This window comes from Anoplolepis gracilipes, chromosome 9 (assembly GCF_047496725.1).
Source record: "Anoplolepis gracilipes chromosome 9, ASM4749672v1, whole genome shotgun sequence".
NCBI lineage: Eukaryota > Metazoa > Arthropoda > Insecta > Hymenoptera > Formicidae > Anoplolepis > Anoplolepis gracilipes.
Genome location: NC_132978.1, coordinates 10,465,517 through 10,484,318, shown reverse-complemented (window position 1 = coordinate 10,484,318; position 18,802 = coordinate 10,465,517). Strand labels below are relative to the sequence as shown.

Sequence of the window (18,802 nt, the reverse complement as noted above, 5' to 3'; positions counted from 1 at the left end):
TATATATATAAAACACAAAAGGTAATAAGATATATAAAATTTATATTCCGCACAGTATATAACATTAACTTGCAATTAAATCACATTCATTACTAATTTTTTTTACTACAAAATTGTAATAGGCTCTCAACCGAAATGTTCATATTTAATTTGGAATAAAAATTGTTGGTAATTTTTTGCGCTTTTACTGCGCTGATTTAATATTGTAATTTTTTTTAATTATATGTTTCAAGAATAATTATTAAATTTTTTTCTTTAGAGATTTAGATAAGTACAATTATTTTAAGAAATCATCTATACAGTTACATTTTCTAGACGTATATGTAATTTTTATCGTAGCATAATAATAAAAATAAATCTATGACAATAATGCTATTAAAAAATTATAAATAAGAATATTGGGTGTTACTGTATAGGATTGCTTTCTTATTATTACATTTACAATTGTAATTCTATTTATAAATATATTATACTAAAAAATTTATACAAACATAGATAATATTAGATAGTATTAGATAATATTAGATTTAAAATATTATTATCGCGGATAATTAATAAAAATAAATATCAATTTTAAATAAAGCTTTAATATATAAATTTTTAAATCTGCTTTGAAATAATTTAAATACTGTGTTTGCAGTATTAAAAATCACTGTTTCAGCATCGCTCGACAACAATGGGAAATGCGCGTTATGTTATCGATATATCGGTACATCTACTGAAACATATAAATATAAAAAGAGAGAAGAAAAGAAAAAGAGAATAAGAGAGAGACAGAGAGAGAGAGTGAGAGAAAGAGAGAGAGAGAAAGAGAGAAAGAGAGAGAGGTTTTAAATCGATCGAAATATGCCATAATCAATAATCAATTTCAGAATCAATCCCAGCCCGTCTCACAGTCGTTTCACATGATACCTACACGCTACCCATACGTGACACATACATACGTGTACATGTTCTATTTTGTTTCTACCATCTCGCGAGATAGTCCTAAATTTTCGTCTACTAAGCCTTGACATATATATATATATATATATATATATATATATATATATATATATAAATATATATATATATACACACCGCGCCTAACCACGATACCAATATCGTAACTCTTGCGCAGCTGCAACACGGTGGGGCTCTGGGTAAGAAAACACTTGGAATAACTTTGAATATATATTTCTCGATTACTCCGTGCCAAAAGTTCCTTCACCTCTCTTCTCCCCACCTTCTCATTCCGACAACAATCCCCCGGGGCACTTATCTTCCACCCTTTATCTTTCCTCCGAGGTTTCTTTTTAATTTACGACGTATGCTTTGCTTTGTTTCATCAATATGCTTTTATGTTCTTCGAACGACCTTTCTTCTTGAAATTAGACTTTTTACGTGAATACTGAATATTTTTATTTGTAAGTTACACATTCGGTCAATTTTTTTCTCAGTGTTTAAAAAAAAGTTTACATGTATTTTTACAATAGTTTAATAAATTCAGATTGAAGATAATTTAGAGTCATCTCGATGTATATTAAGAAAAGATAATTCTAAATTAACTAATTAGTATTTTAATATTTTATAAACTAAAATGCAAGCACTTTAGTCTCTAATATTATATATATGTATATACAAGATATAAAAAGTAGAGATTATAAAATAAATATTTAAATTTAAATTTGCTTAATACTCCTAAATTGCTCTCTTCTTATCAGATTGAGGAAGATCTGAACAACTTGTATTTGGAGAAATTTGAATATTTTGTGTATAGTTTTGTGAAAATCGTAGTTTTAAAAAATATAATTCTAGAAATAAAATAAAAATACAATTATACAAACAGATAAACACAACTACTTAAACACACAATTTTTATTTAACATATTTTAATTACAAAGCCCAGTTCTGTATACTTATGTTTTGTCAATCATTATTAACATTTCTGCATTATACATGGCCAATTTTGTTTACATTTATATTATTTTAATAAAATCGCTCCACAATTGTTATCAGCGTTTTAGCTTTCATAATGTTGCTGCATTATAAAAATGTCGAGCTCTTTTACGCAACAAAATGTCTGTAAACTTTATTAAAAATTTATATTTAACGTCATGTCTCATCAACATTTTTTGTTTCAAACAATTTACGTCCATTTTAAGCGATCTATAATTCAGGGCTCTGAAATTAGCTTAGAAAAGCATTTACTTATTCTCGAAAAAATTCCTATCCAAAGTTTTATGAAACCCTTGTTTTTCCTTCGTCCATTCTTCTCGAGTTTTCTACAATGTATTTCAGGATTCTTGATCGCTCGCACGGATCTGCTCTTCATCACCGATGGAGTTTGCAGGTGAGAGATCATTTAATCGATCTTTTGAGGCGAGATACGAAGCCCGAGAGCGCGTAAACACTTGACTTTTAACAAAGCCACTGTGTTACGGAGCATGACACAGTTACTGCGGTTGTAAGCCGAGCTATAACGCTCCGCGCATCAGGCTTGGAGTAGCTTGCACAGGAAGCAGCTTGCGGTTCCTAAACTCTGGATAGCTTTGCTCGAAGCGCGACAGGCAAATACAAACGCGAATTAATATATACAAAAGCTGTCACATGCGATGTTTAAGTAAAATAGCGGTTAAGTTAATTGAACCACCAATTGTCTAAATCAAGAACATTTTTATAAATTATTATTTGTCATTGCTTCTATTCAGCACATGTCATTTCAATTAAGCGCTTTTATTAAACCTCTATCTAGACTGCTTTATCTCAAAGAATACTAAATTCGCGAAATAATATTAATTTAATTTGCAATAAAAAAAAGAATTACATTAAATATGTCTTATTAGTTTTCGTAAAAAGATTGTAAAATCATCGGAATAAGCAGGGCTGTTGAATATTGTTCGATCGTGAAATTTTTCTGAAAAAATGATGCATCTTTTTAACAGACATTACACAAAGTAATTAACATATGGGTTCAAATAATTAATACATAGTTAGAAGTATATATTTAGCTAATCTGACAGTTTGTATAATTAACTTCACAGCGTTCAAGATCAGGATCACGAAGTAACTCAACATATAATCGGGCGAGCGCGACGATTAGTTTAGATGGGATAGAACGTCAGCTATCAGTCGCGGATTCACGTTGACGTAGTTGGGGAAACTAATCAGCCAACCGACGCGTATATGTACACCGGTCGACCTTAATCCGTCAGAATCGGTTCGCCAAGAAGGAGACATGCTATCCGATAGCTACCGATATTACCGCCACGTTGACGCATTTCCATTCGCTGGAAATTCTCACGGGTCGTGTAACGCAATCAGATGGTTGGCAGGTACTCCCACGTGGTCGCGACCTACCTACCCGCCTGCACAACAGGTTGTCTATTTACTTTCTTAGATTCTACGTGTTTTTTTATTAATCCTTGGAGCCTTTTTTCCTCTTAATCTTTTTGATCCTCCTAACTACAAAGAATGTAGAATATTATTTTTGTTTATTAGTAATTAACTAATGAATTTTGTGCCATTGTTAGTATTAACAGAGATTAAGAGTGTCTCAGTGTCTATTTTAATGAAATTAAGTAAATAAACTTTTTAATAGTATGGGATTGATAAATGATATCGAAAAATAACAAAATTTTTTCTTTCAAAAATTTTGTATGCGAGAAACATATTTCTCTTGACAGAATACGACAAGAAAATTCAACAAGAATCGTGAAAAAATGTCATATCCTGTCAACATGTTATGTCTCTATGCATATAAAAGCATAAAATAAAACATATTTTTCGATGTTGACATTAACGACATTTTGCATATCGTTAAGAAATTTATTCTATTTTATTAAAATATGCAAGATTTTTTAGATATATCCTATATTAAATTTACTGTTACATTTATTAAACCACAATGATATATGATAAACTTCAAAAGAAACATCTTTAAAATTTTAACTAATATATTTAATATAGATTATCATACAATGTTACTGTAATTTATTAACGTTATTATTTATTATTATTTTAAGTTATGACTTGTAAAACTGCTAATTTTGCAATTTACTTTTACAATTTCCTTAATTCTGAATTGAGAAATGTTTTCCTCAAACAACTGAAACTTACGCAGTAAGCGCAGTATAATAGAACATTTGTCATAAAGCTCGCATAATCATAATTGACATTCGCTGACAGATGCGGAGATCGGAAAGGATTGGTAGACCGCAAAATGGAAAAGGGGCACGAAGGGGCGCGTCACTCGCGGATTAGTAAATAATTTATTTCAGGAAGTAATTTAACTTTTCTAATTGATCGTCTGCTCGGTCGAGAGTTTCGCGAAAAGGCCGAAGCGTAGTGTGCAGACAGAAGGGTGAATGGAAGAATGTAGCTAGTTTCAGGATGAAATATCCTCGACGGAGCGCACTTTGTGCAGTGGACTAGGGAGATGAATTTCTCGGCGTCTCGGACGAGAGATTTCTAGTTTCCATATAATCCGAAAGATTTCGAGATATAATGAGATCGATGATAATCATAAGATATTACACATCTAATAATATAATCGCGTGTATTAACTATGCAAACGTTGTATAAATAACGTTATTTTAGCATTTAAATTTGACAGTTAACAAAAAACTATATTGATCAAAACGTGTTTCATAACTCCACAAAAATTCGTTTGTTAAAAAAGATTTCGTTGAAAACCATTTTCGACTAACACGTATCTTTTGGAAACTTGTTGAAAGTGAGAACGAAAAAGTCCCAGTCAATGAACAAGAGAAGCCGAGAAGTACTTCACCACGTTCTTGGGAATTGTTGTTCGGAAAGATATTCGCTCCGGTAGAGAAGAACGTAAGAAACATTCGAAAAGAAAGGCTCTGAAGATATGGCAACGTAGAAGAAGTCACTCGAGATCGATCTCTTTGATTCTTCAGGAGAAAAAAAATTTAGAAAAATTGCCATGAAATATAAAAGAGTTTTATTACTATTAAAGTTGCTGTAGGTTTCTTTGCAATGATCTTTCAATCTTTGCTACTTTTGTTGCACTCTCTTTATGATTACGATTAATATTTACAAAGGTGTTAAAGTTTAATTTTTAAGTACGATTAATATTTACAAAGGTGTTAAAGTTTAATTTTTAAGTACCTCTCGTAAAATATTCATCAAAATTTATTTACTATTGCAAAAGTTGATCTGTTATTAATAATATATAATAAGAAAGATAATTATACATGCAAAAGTAAGTAGAAATTATATAGGAAATGATCGAATCTGGTATGTGATTTTTAATATAAAAAATTCAATATTTTTTTATACGCGCTGTGCTAATATTAAAATAAGATGTTTTTTTGTTCTTGCGTCGAATTTCTACGCAAGAGAAAAATCATGCATAGAACCTGTTTTCTTTCTACTTTCTTCGTAGTAACGCGGGAAAAGTTTCCAGGTGCAAGATAACCGCCTCAAGTCTCGTGGCGAGTTACGGCTCGCTCCCAAAGGTGAAATTGGAAAAAGTTTTTCCGTTTGTGTGGATGCCTCTGCGGGTGGTATCAATCTCGCGGACTTTCAGTATCTCAAGTGTGTTGAAATGTTCATGTCGCGATCTATATAGTGTTCGAGGTATATTTTAAAAGATTGTGTATTTTAATACTTATTGTTAGAGTCTTTCGGAGAGATAAAAAGAATTGATAATTGTTTTAACTAGAATTATGTTTGATTTGTTATCATATCATTTTTGCAAAAATATATTGTAATCACTCTAAAATATACTGTTGGAAATTTTTTTCTACGGTAGAAAAATTCACGTCTGCGTTTCAGGTTAAACACGGATTTCATATACATTCACACAACACAAAGTCTAATTGGAGTTTCATTAAAGTTAATTTCCCTAATGGAAAGTCAGATCAAAAACTCTCTTTTAGTTTCTATTTTTTTTTTCTTGCCGTTGTATCTTGTTGTTTTTATATAGAGTGTCTATTATAATCTAGAACGTTTGCATTTCTTTCGAACTATTCTATAGATACATACAGAACATGTTTTATATATATATATAATAAAATGATAATGTGATATTTTTCTACTATCAAAAAGAGAAAGCAGTCGCGACTACAGAAGATGTTGATTCACCTCGTTTCATTTTAGGTCACGCTTAATACTTTAAAATAAACGTGTCGTATTTTTAAATACATAAATTATGAATAAAAAGAGGCAAATAACGACGGAGGAGCTGTGGCCATCTCATCGTTGACTAATAACGACGAACAGATTACTTTGCCTATTTCTCTACTTCTGTCAGAAAATATTTCTCGTCAGCCTTTGTTCTGTAGAATAGTCTGTACTAATGGCCTAATTAGCGCACGACGTTTAAGTCAACGAAATAAAAAAGGAAAACCGGGAAAAAGCACCAACTCATTTCTATGACGATTCTTTTATATTGCGAATCTCTTGCGAGATGGCATCGAAGGTATATTATTCAATTATAACTCAATAGAGACAATATCCTACCTTGTACTTGTAATTTTATTTTTACTTTATTCGCAAAAGACAAACAATCATTCCTTATTGTATCGACCGTCATCGCTGGTTTTTTAAACTTTTGATCATTTTATTATATATTAAATTAAAGGCTTAACCCTTTTTTTCTATATAAACATAAATTTACCTTTATTTTTATATTTTCTTGTGTGTACAATTTTATGTTATATATATTTTTAAATTTAGTCAATATATTATCCGTATGTAATTAAACATTAAATATTTAATTGTCGAATTAGAGAAAAAATTTCTTTATAATATACATAAAATATAATATTTTTCAAATTTGAGATTTTTTTTTTACCTTTCGTTCTTCGTAATTATGAAATTAGATAAATTACACTTTAAATACTATGCAAATACTATATTTATGTTTTTATTAAATAAATATAATTTTTATTTTTATTAAAGTTTTTATTAAATCTATTAAGTACTATATATAATAGATATATTTTCCTAGATAAATTTATTTATTAATTGAACTATGTAAACTATGTAACTATGGTTTTATTGGTAACCAGAGATTATTTTAAAAATTGTACTATTTTGCAGGTTTAAAAATTTGCAAACAATGACACATATACATATATAGAAAATGTATATTTTTCAATCATTTCTCTGAAATAAAAAAAAAATCGCCTAAAATAAAAATATCTACTTTTCTGCTCGGAGAGTAGTCAATTAATAGCTTTATTCTGGATCTTCTTGACATTCTAGGCCTTCTTTAAATTTATAAAGAAGAGGGGCAAAGAGTATCGATTTGTAAACCTTTCAAGACTGCGTTTAAGCAACACGTTTACGCATTAAAAACGTGTTCCCCGAGCACAGTCCGAATCGAAACGACTGTTAGTTTTGAATACAACCAACAGATGGCCAATCTAGTCAAAGCGCTTCTCGTAAGTGAAATTCAGTATTCTTATTACAAAGGACATTGCGAATTTTATGTTCTTCACTCTGGTTTCCCTTCAATGCACGAATAAATCTTTCGCCTTTTACTAAAGATTTCCGTGGAGGGGAATATCTCGATGAGTTTTTGAGAATTTTTGGTGAGCCCAGCGAAAGCTGGGTCGTAAATCAACAGAAAATGAATTTATCTAGGAGAAGAATACCCAAAAAAGGTTCCGATAAAAATAACTTTAGACAATTTTAAAATATTCAGAAATTTTTTGCATTTATTTTCCGCATATCAATATGATCGGTACGATTTTGAAGATACACCCGATCTCATCCTTGTGACTGCTCATACTGAATCTTTATTGGAGCTGAGAAGATAGAGAGAAGAAGTATGAGCTCTCTACAACGAGAGGATCCATTCCGTCTGATGCTGATTCATAGCGGTTAGACGTGCTCTGCATTATTCAGAGAGCGCACCTGACCGTATAACGTCATGCGACTTTAAATATGGTTGCACCACTTTTGACTGTCAAAGCGGATAATGCGGCATGTCATACTTTTCTCTCAGTTGCATTGATGGCTAGCAAAATCGAATAAAGAAGATGCAGCATAGGATTTACGTGAAAAAATGAAACGAATTTATGGCCAGTGTATTTTACAGTGTATTTACATATCTGAGTTGTTTCTGTTTTTTATTTGAAATATCTCGTGCTCTTTGTGAGATAATTTATTTAGTTATATAATTTACGATTATACAATCTGATAAGTTATTAAATATACATTACAACATTAATTTTAGAATTTTGCGATATTACTTACATCTAATGAGATAATGAAATAAAAGAAATAAAATAAAGTTTTATTCTTATTTTATTTGTCACAAAATTCCAGACTTAATCTCATAATATATATTTAAAAACTTATTAGATTGTGTATAACTTTAAATTATATATAATAAATATCTCTTTTTTTTTAATGAGTTTAATAATATAATAATATGATAATAAATATGCCGAGAAACATGCTTAATTAATTATTTATTACGTGTTACAAAAACTATCTAATAAAATAATAACGCGGATTCTAATTTGTTTAAATTATTGGAAAAAGGACATAACGCGCATTTTTTCTTCAATTCTCATACATGAGAAAAACTGAAGGTGTTAAAGAAAATAACATTATGCGTTCTGTGATCTCAACAAGTAATACATTTGCATTTAAAATTTTAACAAATAAAAGACAATTAGAATAAAAGATTAAATTAATGAAGAGTTTCTTTGTGAGAAACACACCTACAAGGGTCTCACGATAAAAGTAATAAAAGCAAATAAAGATGCCTTCATTTAAATTTAAATGCAGAGTTCATTCTTGCGAGTGAGCGCAAAAACAACTATACTCGTCACCCAATATATTGAACGTAACCCACTATTTCGACTGACCATTTCCGGTTTTTGCACGATGCAGTTCATGCAGAATACGACGTATTTTTTTTTCTCGTTGTCTCTGATTTTGTTGGTACATTCTGTATGTGTATATACATATATTCTCTCGCTTTGTGAAACTGCGGCAGCAATACGTGAATTTCTCGGATTTTTCTCCACGCATGTTTGTCAACGTTCTATTATTTCGCAAATTGTTGTCGTGCAGAATAGTCGAAAGTTTCATACTTTTGCAAAAGATATATATTTTTTTATCTTTTGTCTCGTATAAATAGAGGATACACATCCAGCATTGCTAATTCTTTAACAAACAATTCCTAACAAATATTGCATACAAAAATATTTCAAATGTTCGTTGCGCATATAAAAAAACATTCTTGTCAGACACGACCGATAAAGGAATGATTATTGTACTCAATAAAAAAAAAAGTGTACAAGCAAATAATTTTTAAACTATTTGAAATATTGGAGGTAATATGGAAAAAAAATATTTGACCAAAACAATTTTTTACTTTTTGCATAAATGTTTAAAGGTATGTATAAATACGTGTGCATAAGTATGTGTGTTGTGTGTGATATGTATGAATCCTATGTCTAGCAATTAACTGTTTGTAGTAATTTATATGTAAAAATGTCAGATGTATTTAGTTATACACATATAAACATACGAAAAATCGTTGTAATTTTAGCTTCAAAAGTCATAGCTAGAACTTCAATCAAAACTTTTCAAAAGATTATTCGAGATTTTATATGTATATGTATCGGGATTTTATAAATTTCTCAATAATTTATAAATTATCCAAGTGTTTTAAGCATATAAAATTCAAAATAACGACCATCTTAAAAGATTATAAAATTTAAGATGTCAGCATTTCAAATGAGAAGATAAATAAATAAATTCGCAAGTCACCACATTATATCAATGCGATTTTCCGCCGCCGCTTATGCCCAAACGAGTGATCTGATTCTTTCAAGCACTTCATGATGAATGGCGAATTCGTAAGATTGCACGTAGAGATTGCGGATGCTGAGCACGACGAGGCTAGCTCGTCCATTCTTCTCGAGGACGATGCGGCTTCTTCCATTTCGCTCTTTCTCGCCGCTTTTTTTTTTCCTCTTTAGGCCCCGAAGCGACGTCGTAAGAACCATCTGTCTCGTTTGTTTCAGGTTCTACCACCTTGGAAAGCCGCCAAGTCCGGAAGTATATCCTTCAAAATTCGTACCAACGAACCCAACGGATTGATCATGTACAGCCGCAGCGGAGCGCACACGAGGGTACGCATTTTTTACTTATCCTTCTTTATAATATCAACAGTCTTTTAATTACAATATCGACAGTCGTTGTAATTATTAAGTCGAATATCAAATAAGCAACAATTTTTTTAAACATATTTACCAAATTTAAAAGTAACTTTTTGTATATAAAAAAAGGATAATTCGAGAGGGCTTTAGAGATAATAAAACCGAATGTGGCTGCCAAAGCGTGATTACGCGCCTATACAATTATTGGCTGCTGAAAACGTTTTTCGAAATAACAAGCCGCTTTTGTCCCAAAACTCATTCCAGCCGCGGTTGTACACTCGACTGACAGTAATTTAATTATCGATGCACAATTCCATTCTCCTATGACACTTTAACGATCGATGAGTTCTGATGGTCAGCGACCTACGCGCCTGATTTTTACGATTATTAAGTATTTTGAAACATTCTCCTACTCCATTCTAATAAATATCTTTTAACATATTATGTAATTGCGTTAAATGAAAAAATATATAAGAATCACACTTCGTAAAAATTAGAATTTTCTGTAGTGAAACTAACGAAAATAAACCGAGGCAAAAAATAATTTCAATAACCATGAATTGTAAATAAAACTTTTTTTTATGTTATTATGACAAATTTATTTATTAATTAATGTATTAAATCTGAATTAAATGTTATATAATTATTGTATTTTCAATTATATATTTTGTAAATAATTGTTACCTTTATTAAGTAAATGCTAAAAGGATTATATGAGTTTTCATCTAATTGAATTATTTAACAAATTATAAATATTATTTATCAAGTTAAATCTCTTTTAATAGTTGATAAACCTAGATTGCTACGATATATCTTCATTTATTCATAATCCTATTAATAACAATGACACGTTAACATATATACGATAATATATCTTCATCTATCTAGCTGTAGAAACAGAAATTCAATAAATTGTGACAATGAGCTTTTCTTTATATATAGATACAAAGTTTAAATCCCCTTATACTTACAATTAGCTATAAATCACTAGATATATAAAAAAAAAACCCTGCTAATATGATATTTTCTTTCTATACAAAGTTTAATAGTTTGTTGAAAAAGTATAATTCCATAAATTATTAGTTATTATTAAAAATTATATAAACGCACTATAAAAAGGCGTGTACACAATTTATTTTGCATTAACAATGCTGTAATATAAATGGGCTATCTATCTATTTCTCTACTTATGCAGCAAGATCTATTTGCCTTCGAAATTCTTGGCGGACATCTTTATCTACATACCGATCTTGGAAGTGGCCCCGTTAAAGTAAGATCGTCAAAGACACGCATCGATGATGGTGTTTGGCACGACGTTGCTCTAAGAAGGGTCGAGAGAGATCATCGAGTCATTGTGGATAGTTACTCAGCTGATTTTCGTACGCCAGGTAACGTAATGTGAATCTCTCTTGCCTGACTTTTCTTGATTACTTTTTCTCAAAGTGCATTATTAAAATCATGTAATTCAATGAAAATCAAAATAATTTTTTCTAATTTGTTACTGGATTATTGTGGCAAAATTTATTTATTGTAGTCCAATAAATGAACAAGTTTGTAGTTTTAGACAATTCTTTTTTGTTGATCTCAAAATAATTAATTTATTATTTATACATTGGTACATGTAAATCATATATATAATTATATAAAATAGAAATAAAAAGATAAATTTCAAGCATACGTATATATTATATATGCTTGTATGTTCTAATTTCGTACCTTCATATTCTACAACAGAGAGGAAGTTTTTCAGATTGATACTCTCATTTATATTCAACTGTCTTGTAAAGTAATATAGGTATATTGCTTTTTCGTGGAAGAGAAAAGTTTAATATTTTTCTCGAAACACAAACTTCGTAATCGATGCCGACACCTATCGTACTTGTACTTATACGCGTACATATATATACACTGGTGATTTTTCAAAAAGAACTATCTCACTCTTTATACACATAAAATGTCTAACTCGACCTAGTAGATAAGTGTCCTCGAGCGTGTAACTCTGAATTATGAGCGACTCGGTCCGCTCAGCTCGCCGTTTACGTCGCTGGACCGCGATGTCCAGAATTTACTCACTACACCGTGGTTAAGTGATAAAGCACTACGTATGTACGGCCGCAAACACACGAACGATACCGCAAAAATGGTAAAAAGAATTTCATTGAGACAACGAGGATCCATATATCCTCTTACAGATAACAGTGACTTAGATTGTTGGAGATGTTATTATAGTGCTTATTGCTTCGATTTTTTGTAAAGAAAAGAAATAATCTAATTTATATTTGAGTTGTTATAAAATAGATGTGCGAACAATATCAAAATTAATAATAATAGTAATTGCATCAATAGATAAAGACGTTTGATTTGAGAAAAAAATTTAATTGTTTTAGTGCATAAATTCTGATTAAAATTTTTAATTATTAAAATGATAATAATAATAACAAGTATATGCTTTTCTTATCCTTGTTATATGTTATGAAGTACGTACACATATACGAACGCATGCACTTTGCATGCATTAGCGGGTTTTTTTCTTGTAATCCTCTAATAACGTCAAAGTATTTTTTGCTAATCCGACTCTCTGAAGCAAAAAATTAATTAACTGACAATAAATTATTAACTACGTTGCATAGGATAATAGTAACTTTTTATCTAAAATTTACCGAACGAAAGACTAACTTATCCGCTTTTCTGTTAAATTCTGCCTCTCATCAGCAACTTCCTCTCCGCATATATCTACTTTTTTCTTTTCTAATTTTTTTTGCCCAAGATATAAACTATTTACCTATATTCTAAATTCTTGCATTTAATCTAAATATTAAAAATTAAATTTAATAATGCATTAATGTCTTCTTATACATTTAAAATAATTTTTCGAAACAGATACAGATATAAAGTCAACGTCTAATGATCGAATTTATTTATACGTTAATAATCTATTTGTTTATTAGCTGTTTTATATGCTATGCTCATTTGCTGCATTGTAAATTTAATTGATTTTTGTTTTTTGATAAAATTTTCTCGAAAAATGATATAAATTTCCTTATCTATCTATCAGTCTGTTGTCTACCTTCTATCTCTTTTTTTACTTTTTTATTTTTCCTTTTCGTTGAGTATTCGCGAGATAAATTTGTAACTTTAATTGAACTATCACACAAGCGTTTTCACCTTACTACGGTCACAGTCTGTCGCGGTTAGTCGAATTATACGGATGGTTAATTTGCCGACAAAACTCGCCTTTGAATCATACCACCGTAGTTTGAAGCAATTTAGTCCTCACGCTTTTGTATAATAAAACCGCGGTGCAAATAACGCGCATCATTGCCAGGCGTAAAAAAAGACTTTTAGTCATTTCCTTGAAATAATTGTTTATTCAATATAAACGAAAAATAATAAAATAATAAACTTTAAATTGAGAAACACACACAGATATAATTAACACATTTAAAAATATATTTTTCTAAAAAAAAATGTAACAAAAAATTGAGAATTGTAGATGTACATTTCTCAAGATGCTTTATAAACAAGTAGAACTAAAAAATGAATTCAGTCCTAATATAGGTGCAACATAGGCACAACAGATTTATATTATTTTCTATAAAATTTTTTATAGAAAATAATAAAATAAATCTGTTGTGTTTATAGACCTACATTTCGCCTTCTCTTTTCTAAACTATCTTCTAAATAAAAAAAAAATATTTAAAAATGCTTGAATATATTATGGAATATGTATGCCAAAGTATGTCGAAATAATTTTCAGATAATATTGGGAAAAATTAAAACACCAAGTTTGATCGACGTTCAATATAAAAGTTTCTAACCGATATTAATTACACAGCATTTATATGTATAACCGCATGTATATAATACTTGTTCGTTTATCAAATGCTAATATTAAATAAAATTCGCTACACTATGGAATGTTTCTCTATTTATCTATTATCGTATTCCAACGATTGTGTACAGAATGATTAAAAATTTTCTACGTACTTATTTTTCTTACGTATTTACATGTTTAGATAAAAAATTTCAATTTTCAACTAAATACACATTAATAATGTTATTGACAGGTGATTCCACGCAATTAGACTTGGATGGTTTGTTATATATCGGTGGTGTGGGTGCTCCATTCGCGCCCTTAACAGTTCCGCCCGTTCTATGGACGGGCGCCCTTCGACAGGGTTATGTGGGTTGCATGAGAGACCTCGTTATTAATGGACATCCGATAGATATCGCAGGATATGCGCAACAGCAGGATTCCGGTAAGAGATTTAAATTTTAAATAGTTATTCATAAAAGGATAAAGCATATCCAAAAAAAAATACCACCTACACATAAGAGAAATGATTTGTAATTGATTACATAAAAATAAAACGAAAAATATATATGACTACATTTCTGAATTGTACTATAACACAACAAACTCGCTGTATTTGTCTATTATTATATAATCTCAATTACAAACACATAATAAATCTCTATAAATTAATATTTAATTTAGCATGTTTTTTATAAAAACTTTTAGCTATATTTCTAGAATAACGTAATTAAACGTGACGCTTATATCGTCACTAACGATTGTTGATATAAAATATTTTTTTATCCTGCATGTGTCATATACATATAACAATATTTGTTAACTATTTGTTCATAAAAACAACCTGTGGCGTGCGCTATTATTGATATTTATACAGAAAAGCAAAATTAAAAGCATACAATGTTTTGATGCCGTAAATAAAAAATAATACGCTGCGGACAGGATTCGAACCTGTGCGGGCATAGCCCATCAGATTTCGAGTCTGACTCCTTAACCACTCGGACACCACAGCTTACAAATGCTCTTTCTTATTTTAACCAACTTCTTGCACGGTATAATTCACCCCGGCCAAATAAAAAAAGTACCTATTGAATATCATAAATTTTATACTTCCAAAATTATCACAAAATATAAATATATTTACATAAAGAAAATAATCGAATTTATAATTTATTTAAAAAATAAACAAAAAATGTTATGATAAATAAATATAGGAATACTAGTAAGAAAAAAACCAAAATTATTATTTAATCAAAATAATGTAACCTGTGATAATATACATATATAAAATAATTATTTATATAATCTGCTCTCTTCTTATTTTCTTAATTAAACAATCAGTGTATAATTATTATACGATTTGAAAATATATTTTTTATAGAAATTTTACTTTTATTCATAAAATTTTAAAAATATTTAAAATATGAATTATAAATTTTTTTTTTTATTTCCTGCTATTGGTATATTTAAATGTATTTTTTTTACTTGAAATACGCAATTACTAACAATTAGTAATAATTTATGTTTAGATTATTATTTAAATTGTTTAGTTAAAGCGATAATAATAGCACATTATGATAATAATTATGTTAATAATTAGAATAATTAATAATAGATGTTAATAGTTATAAGTTATTTCACTTGTCAGCATTGATAATATATTATTGAATATTTTACGATTATATTTACGCATGTACACACAGGTGCAGTGAGACCCGCATGTCACACTCAACCCCCACATTGTGCTTCGCAACCGTGTATGCACGGTGGCCATTGTCTCGAAGGGTGGAATCGATTTCACTGTGATTGCACTAGTACACCTTTCACAGGCCCTACTTGTGGCAAAGGTAAGTATGTGTAATTTTGAATCAAATACGTATATACGAATGGTTTTTATGATAGAGTTATACAAATATAGCTTTCTTTTTTTAGAGGATAATTAATATCTGCATATTCGCGGAACTAAGAAATAATTTTTAATATTTTATATAATAATTTTTATTTTATGCTTTAATTTTTTTGTATTATAAATATATATATATATATATATATATATATATATATATTTACTTTTTGTGATCTTTTGTTTAACAACTATCAATTTTAAAATAATGTTTAAAAAATGATCCTACTATATCCTATCCATATATTTAAGGACTTGAATTTCTTTTTATAAATAATATACTATTATATATTTAAATGCATATAGATGCATCGACACTGCATTTGAACGGCACTCAGCAAATGACAGCACTGATGCCGGAAGAGTCCAGAACACAGGCGGAGGAAATCATCATACGGTTTAAGACAACTAAACCACGCGGCCTTCTATTAGCGACAACTTTGGAGAACAACGCCGATCGTTTGCAGATTTATTTAGACGAAGGCAAAGCGCAAATGCTAATTCACATCGGAGATCGAGAAAAGGTAAGTTTACGAGATATTCAGATCTCACCATCATTCAGTAGTACTCGGTAAAATAACGGAACTAGTTCTGAATTATATTACAAAGATAAACATTTACATTTCAACTCAGAATGAAGTGTAAAATGTATGATGAAATGTTTAAACAAATATCATCAAATGTGAAGATTTTGAAAATAATTTTAATAATTGAAAACTTTTATAGATTAATTACTCTTTTAATTTTCTTGCACTTTTACTACATTATTTAACATGATATCAAATCAAAATATTGCAAGATTTTATCCCTTTTTACATAGACCTTATGTTTTTTATTAAGCGCTATTTAAACAAATATTATTGCAAATAAAAACGTGTTGTCGGCGAAAGGACAAGATATTGGATTTAGCTCGGACAAATTCGATCTACTTAATGTCAACGAGTCTCCCGCTCAAAAGTTAAAGGACCGTGTAGTTCGCGAAGATTTACATTCCTGAGAAGCATCTTCGACGTTGCTCGCAGTATAGTTGACGTAGATCGTTCTCTCAGTTGCGAACGACATCATGACATTAACTTAATACGTCACTCGCAGGAACATCCGCCAAGTAAATGGCTGGCGGCTCTCGTCGCCATGTAACGGAATATTCTTTCCGACAGAAATGTTGGACGCGTAAACCGTATTCTCGGGAATTGCTTCCGAAACATCAGATAATGCGCAATAATTTTTCATGCTTCGTTACATTAACTCTTTCAATAACACGACATTACGAAAGACTTAAATAAATTGGACTTATAATCTTTAAGATTTGAAAAAATTTTGGTAAAGTAGAATCGAATAAGTGACACTTTTAATATATAACGTAAAAAAAATTTCAAATATCTTCGATATAACTATAAATATCATAGTATCGGTTTTTTTGGAAACGTTTATTTTTATGAAACTTTTATCACACATTATAGAATATTTTATCTCACAAAATTATTCACTTTTCATTCGAATCTCTGCGAAATTGTTGATTATTATATATATTTTTAGTAATCTATTTCTTTATACTGTTGTATAATAAATCTACATAATATTATTATACTTTCATCATCGCGACATATAATTTATCTGGAATGAGTAATAAATCTTGATGAGTTTTATTAAGAATCAGTAAGAATACCGTTCTCCAAGGTCGCAAAGAACGTTTCTCTGCTGCTCCATCGATCGTTTTCCCGGGAGCCAAATGCATTTCTGAATGCATCTCGCAACCCCTCATTCACGCAATCCCCAACGTCATCCCTCCCTTCTATCGCCCACATTTGTACGTGGAAATACATAAGCAATTCTGCAATCGCGACGTTTCCGGTCGAATGAATAGTAAATCGCTCGATTCGATTTCGCTATCTCATTAGATGATGCGTGAATGTACATTTTATCTTTCTCTCTTTCTTTCCATTAATATTTGCAAATATATTTAATTCTCACAAAAATGTTACGATTATCATTAACTTTTTGTCCGATAAGTAAGTAAAGCATAAATATTTAAAAATAAGATCTGAAAATAAAAAGATAAAAAAATATTTTCAATTATATGCATACAATAATGTACATATACATTATTTTAAATATATATGCGTGATTAATATAATAATAAATTAATATTATATATTTTTAATTATGATTTTACAATTCATACAAGATGTATCTAAAATTCTGGATATATATATATATATATTAACTCATTCTTGAATTATAAATCGTTAAGATAAGTTTTAAGAATAATTAGTCATGAAAAGCACTAATCCTTCGTACGCGTTGCATTGTTGCTACATTAAACTCTCAGATATTGCATTAAACCCTTAGATATTGCATTAAGCGGCAGTGGCAACCTGAATTAACAATCTTAGGTCGAAGTCACTTGCAACCCTTGTACGCGAATGAGTAACCAGACATACACGTACACGCGAACGTACAAGGAACGCGATAATTTACGGTAATGTTTCAATTTCTGTACCTACACGGACTCGTTAATTGGGCGGAATAATTGATATGATAATGCGGCAAGCTTGATGATTACTCTACGGAAAACTGGATTTCTGTAGAGTTCCTACAAAGTTTAAGAGCGTTTCAATGAAGATTTCTAACGTGTTTTGCTTCTGATTTTCTCGACCACGTCGAGATTATTCAAGTTTCAATAATTTATTAATTCTTTTAACTATTGCAAAAAAAATTGTAAATTATAAAGATGATATTCAAGTAATTTTAATAAATATGTCAGAATATGTGACAAAAAGAAAAGTTTCTTTATATTTTTTAATTTTAATTTTAAATTTATTTTATAAATTAGTATTTTGTAAAAATTTTATAATAAATATTAAATAATATGTAATACTTTTTATAATAGTGTTATAATAATTATTAATAATTTTTCCATAGGAGAATTATTATATTTCTATATTATTA

At 29.6% G+C, this 18,802-nt stretch overlaps 1 protein-coding gene and 2 non-coding genes across 5 annotated transcripts in view; 2 read left to right on the top strand and 1 right to left on the bottom strand.

The window, feature by feature from the left end:
* The window catches only part of Nrx-1 (neurexin 1), a 230,444-nt gene that overhangs the window by 151,582 nt on the left and 60,060 nt on the right, over positions 1 to 18,802 (top strand). For all 3 annotated transcript variants that reach the window (XM_072899353.1, XM_072899352.1, XM_072899351.1), the window contains 5 exons: positions 10,002 to 10,109; positions 11,332 to 11,524; positions 14,204 to 14,395; positions 15,654 to 15,797; positions 16,160 to 16,377. In XM_072899353.1, the coding sequence (XP_072755454.1) occupies positions 10,002 to 10,109; positions 11,332 to 11,524; positions 14,204 to 14,395; positions 15,654 to 15,797; positions 16,160 to 16,377 (855 nt within the window). The remainder of the gene's footprint in view (positions 1 to 10,001; positions 10,110 to 11,331; positions 11,525 to 14,203; positions 14,396 to 15,653; positions 15,798 to 16,159; positions 16,378 to 18,802) is intronic.
* LOC140669845 (U5 spliceosomal RNA) lies at positions 7,451 to 7,570 on the top strand. Its single transcript, XR_012047422.1, has one exon. It is a non-coding gene; the product is annotated as a U5 spliceosomal RNA (small nuclear RNA).
* On the bottom strand, positions 14,881 to 14,962 carry Trnas-cga (transfer RNA serine (anticodon CGA)). The gene has a single exon. It is a non-coding gene; the product is annotated as a tRNA-Ser (tRNA).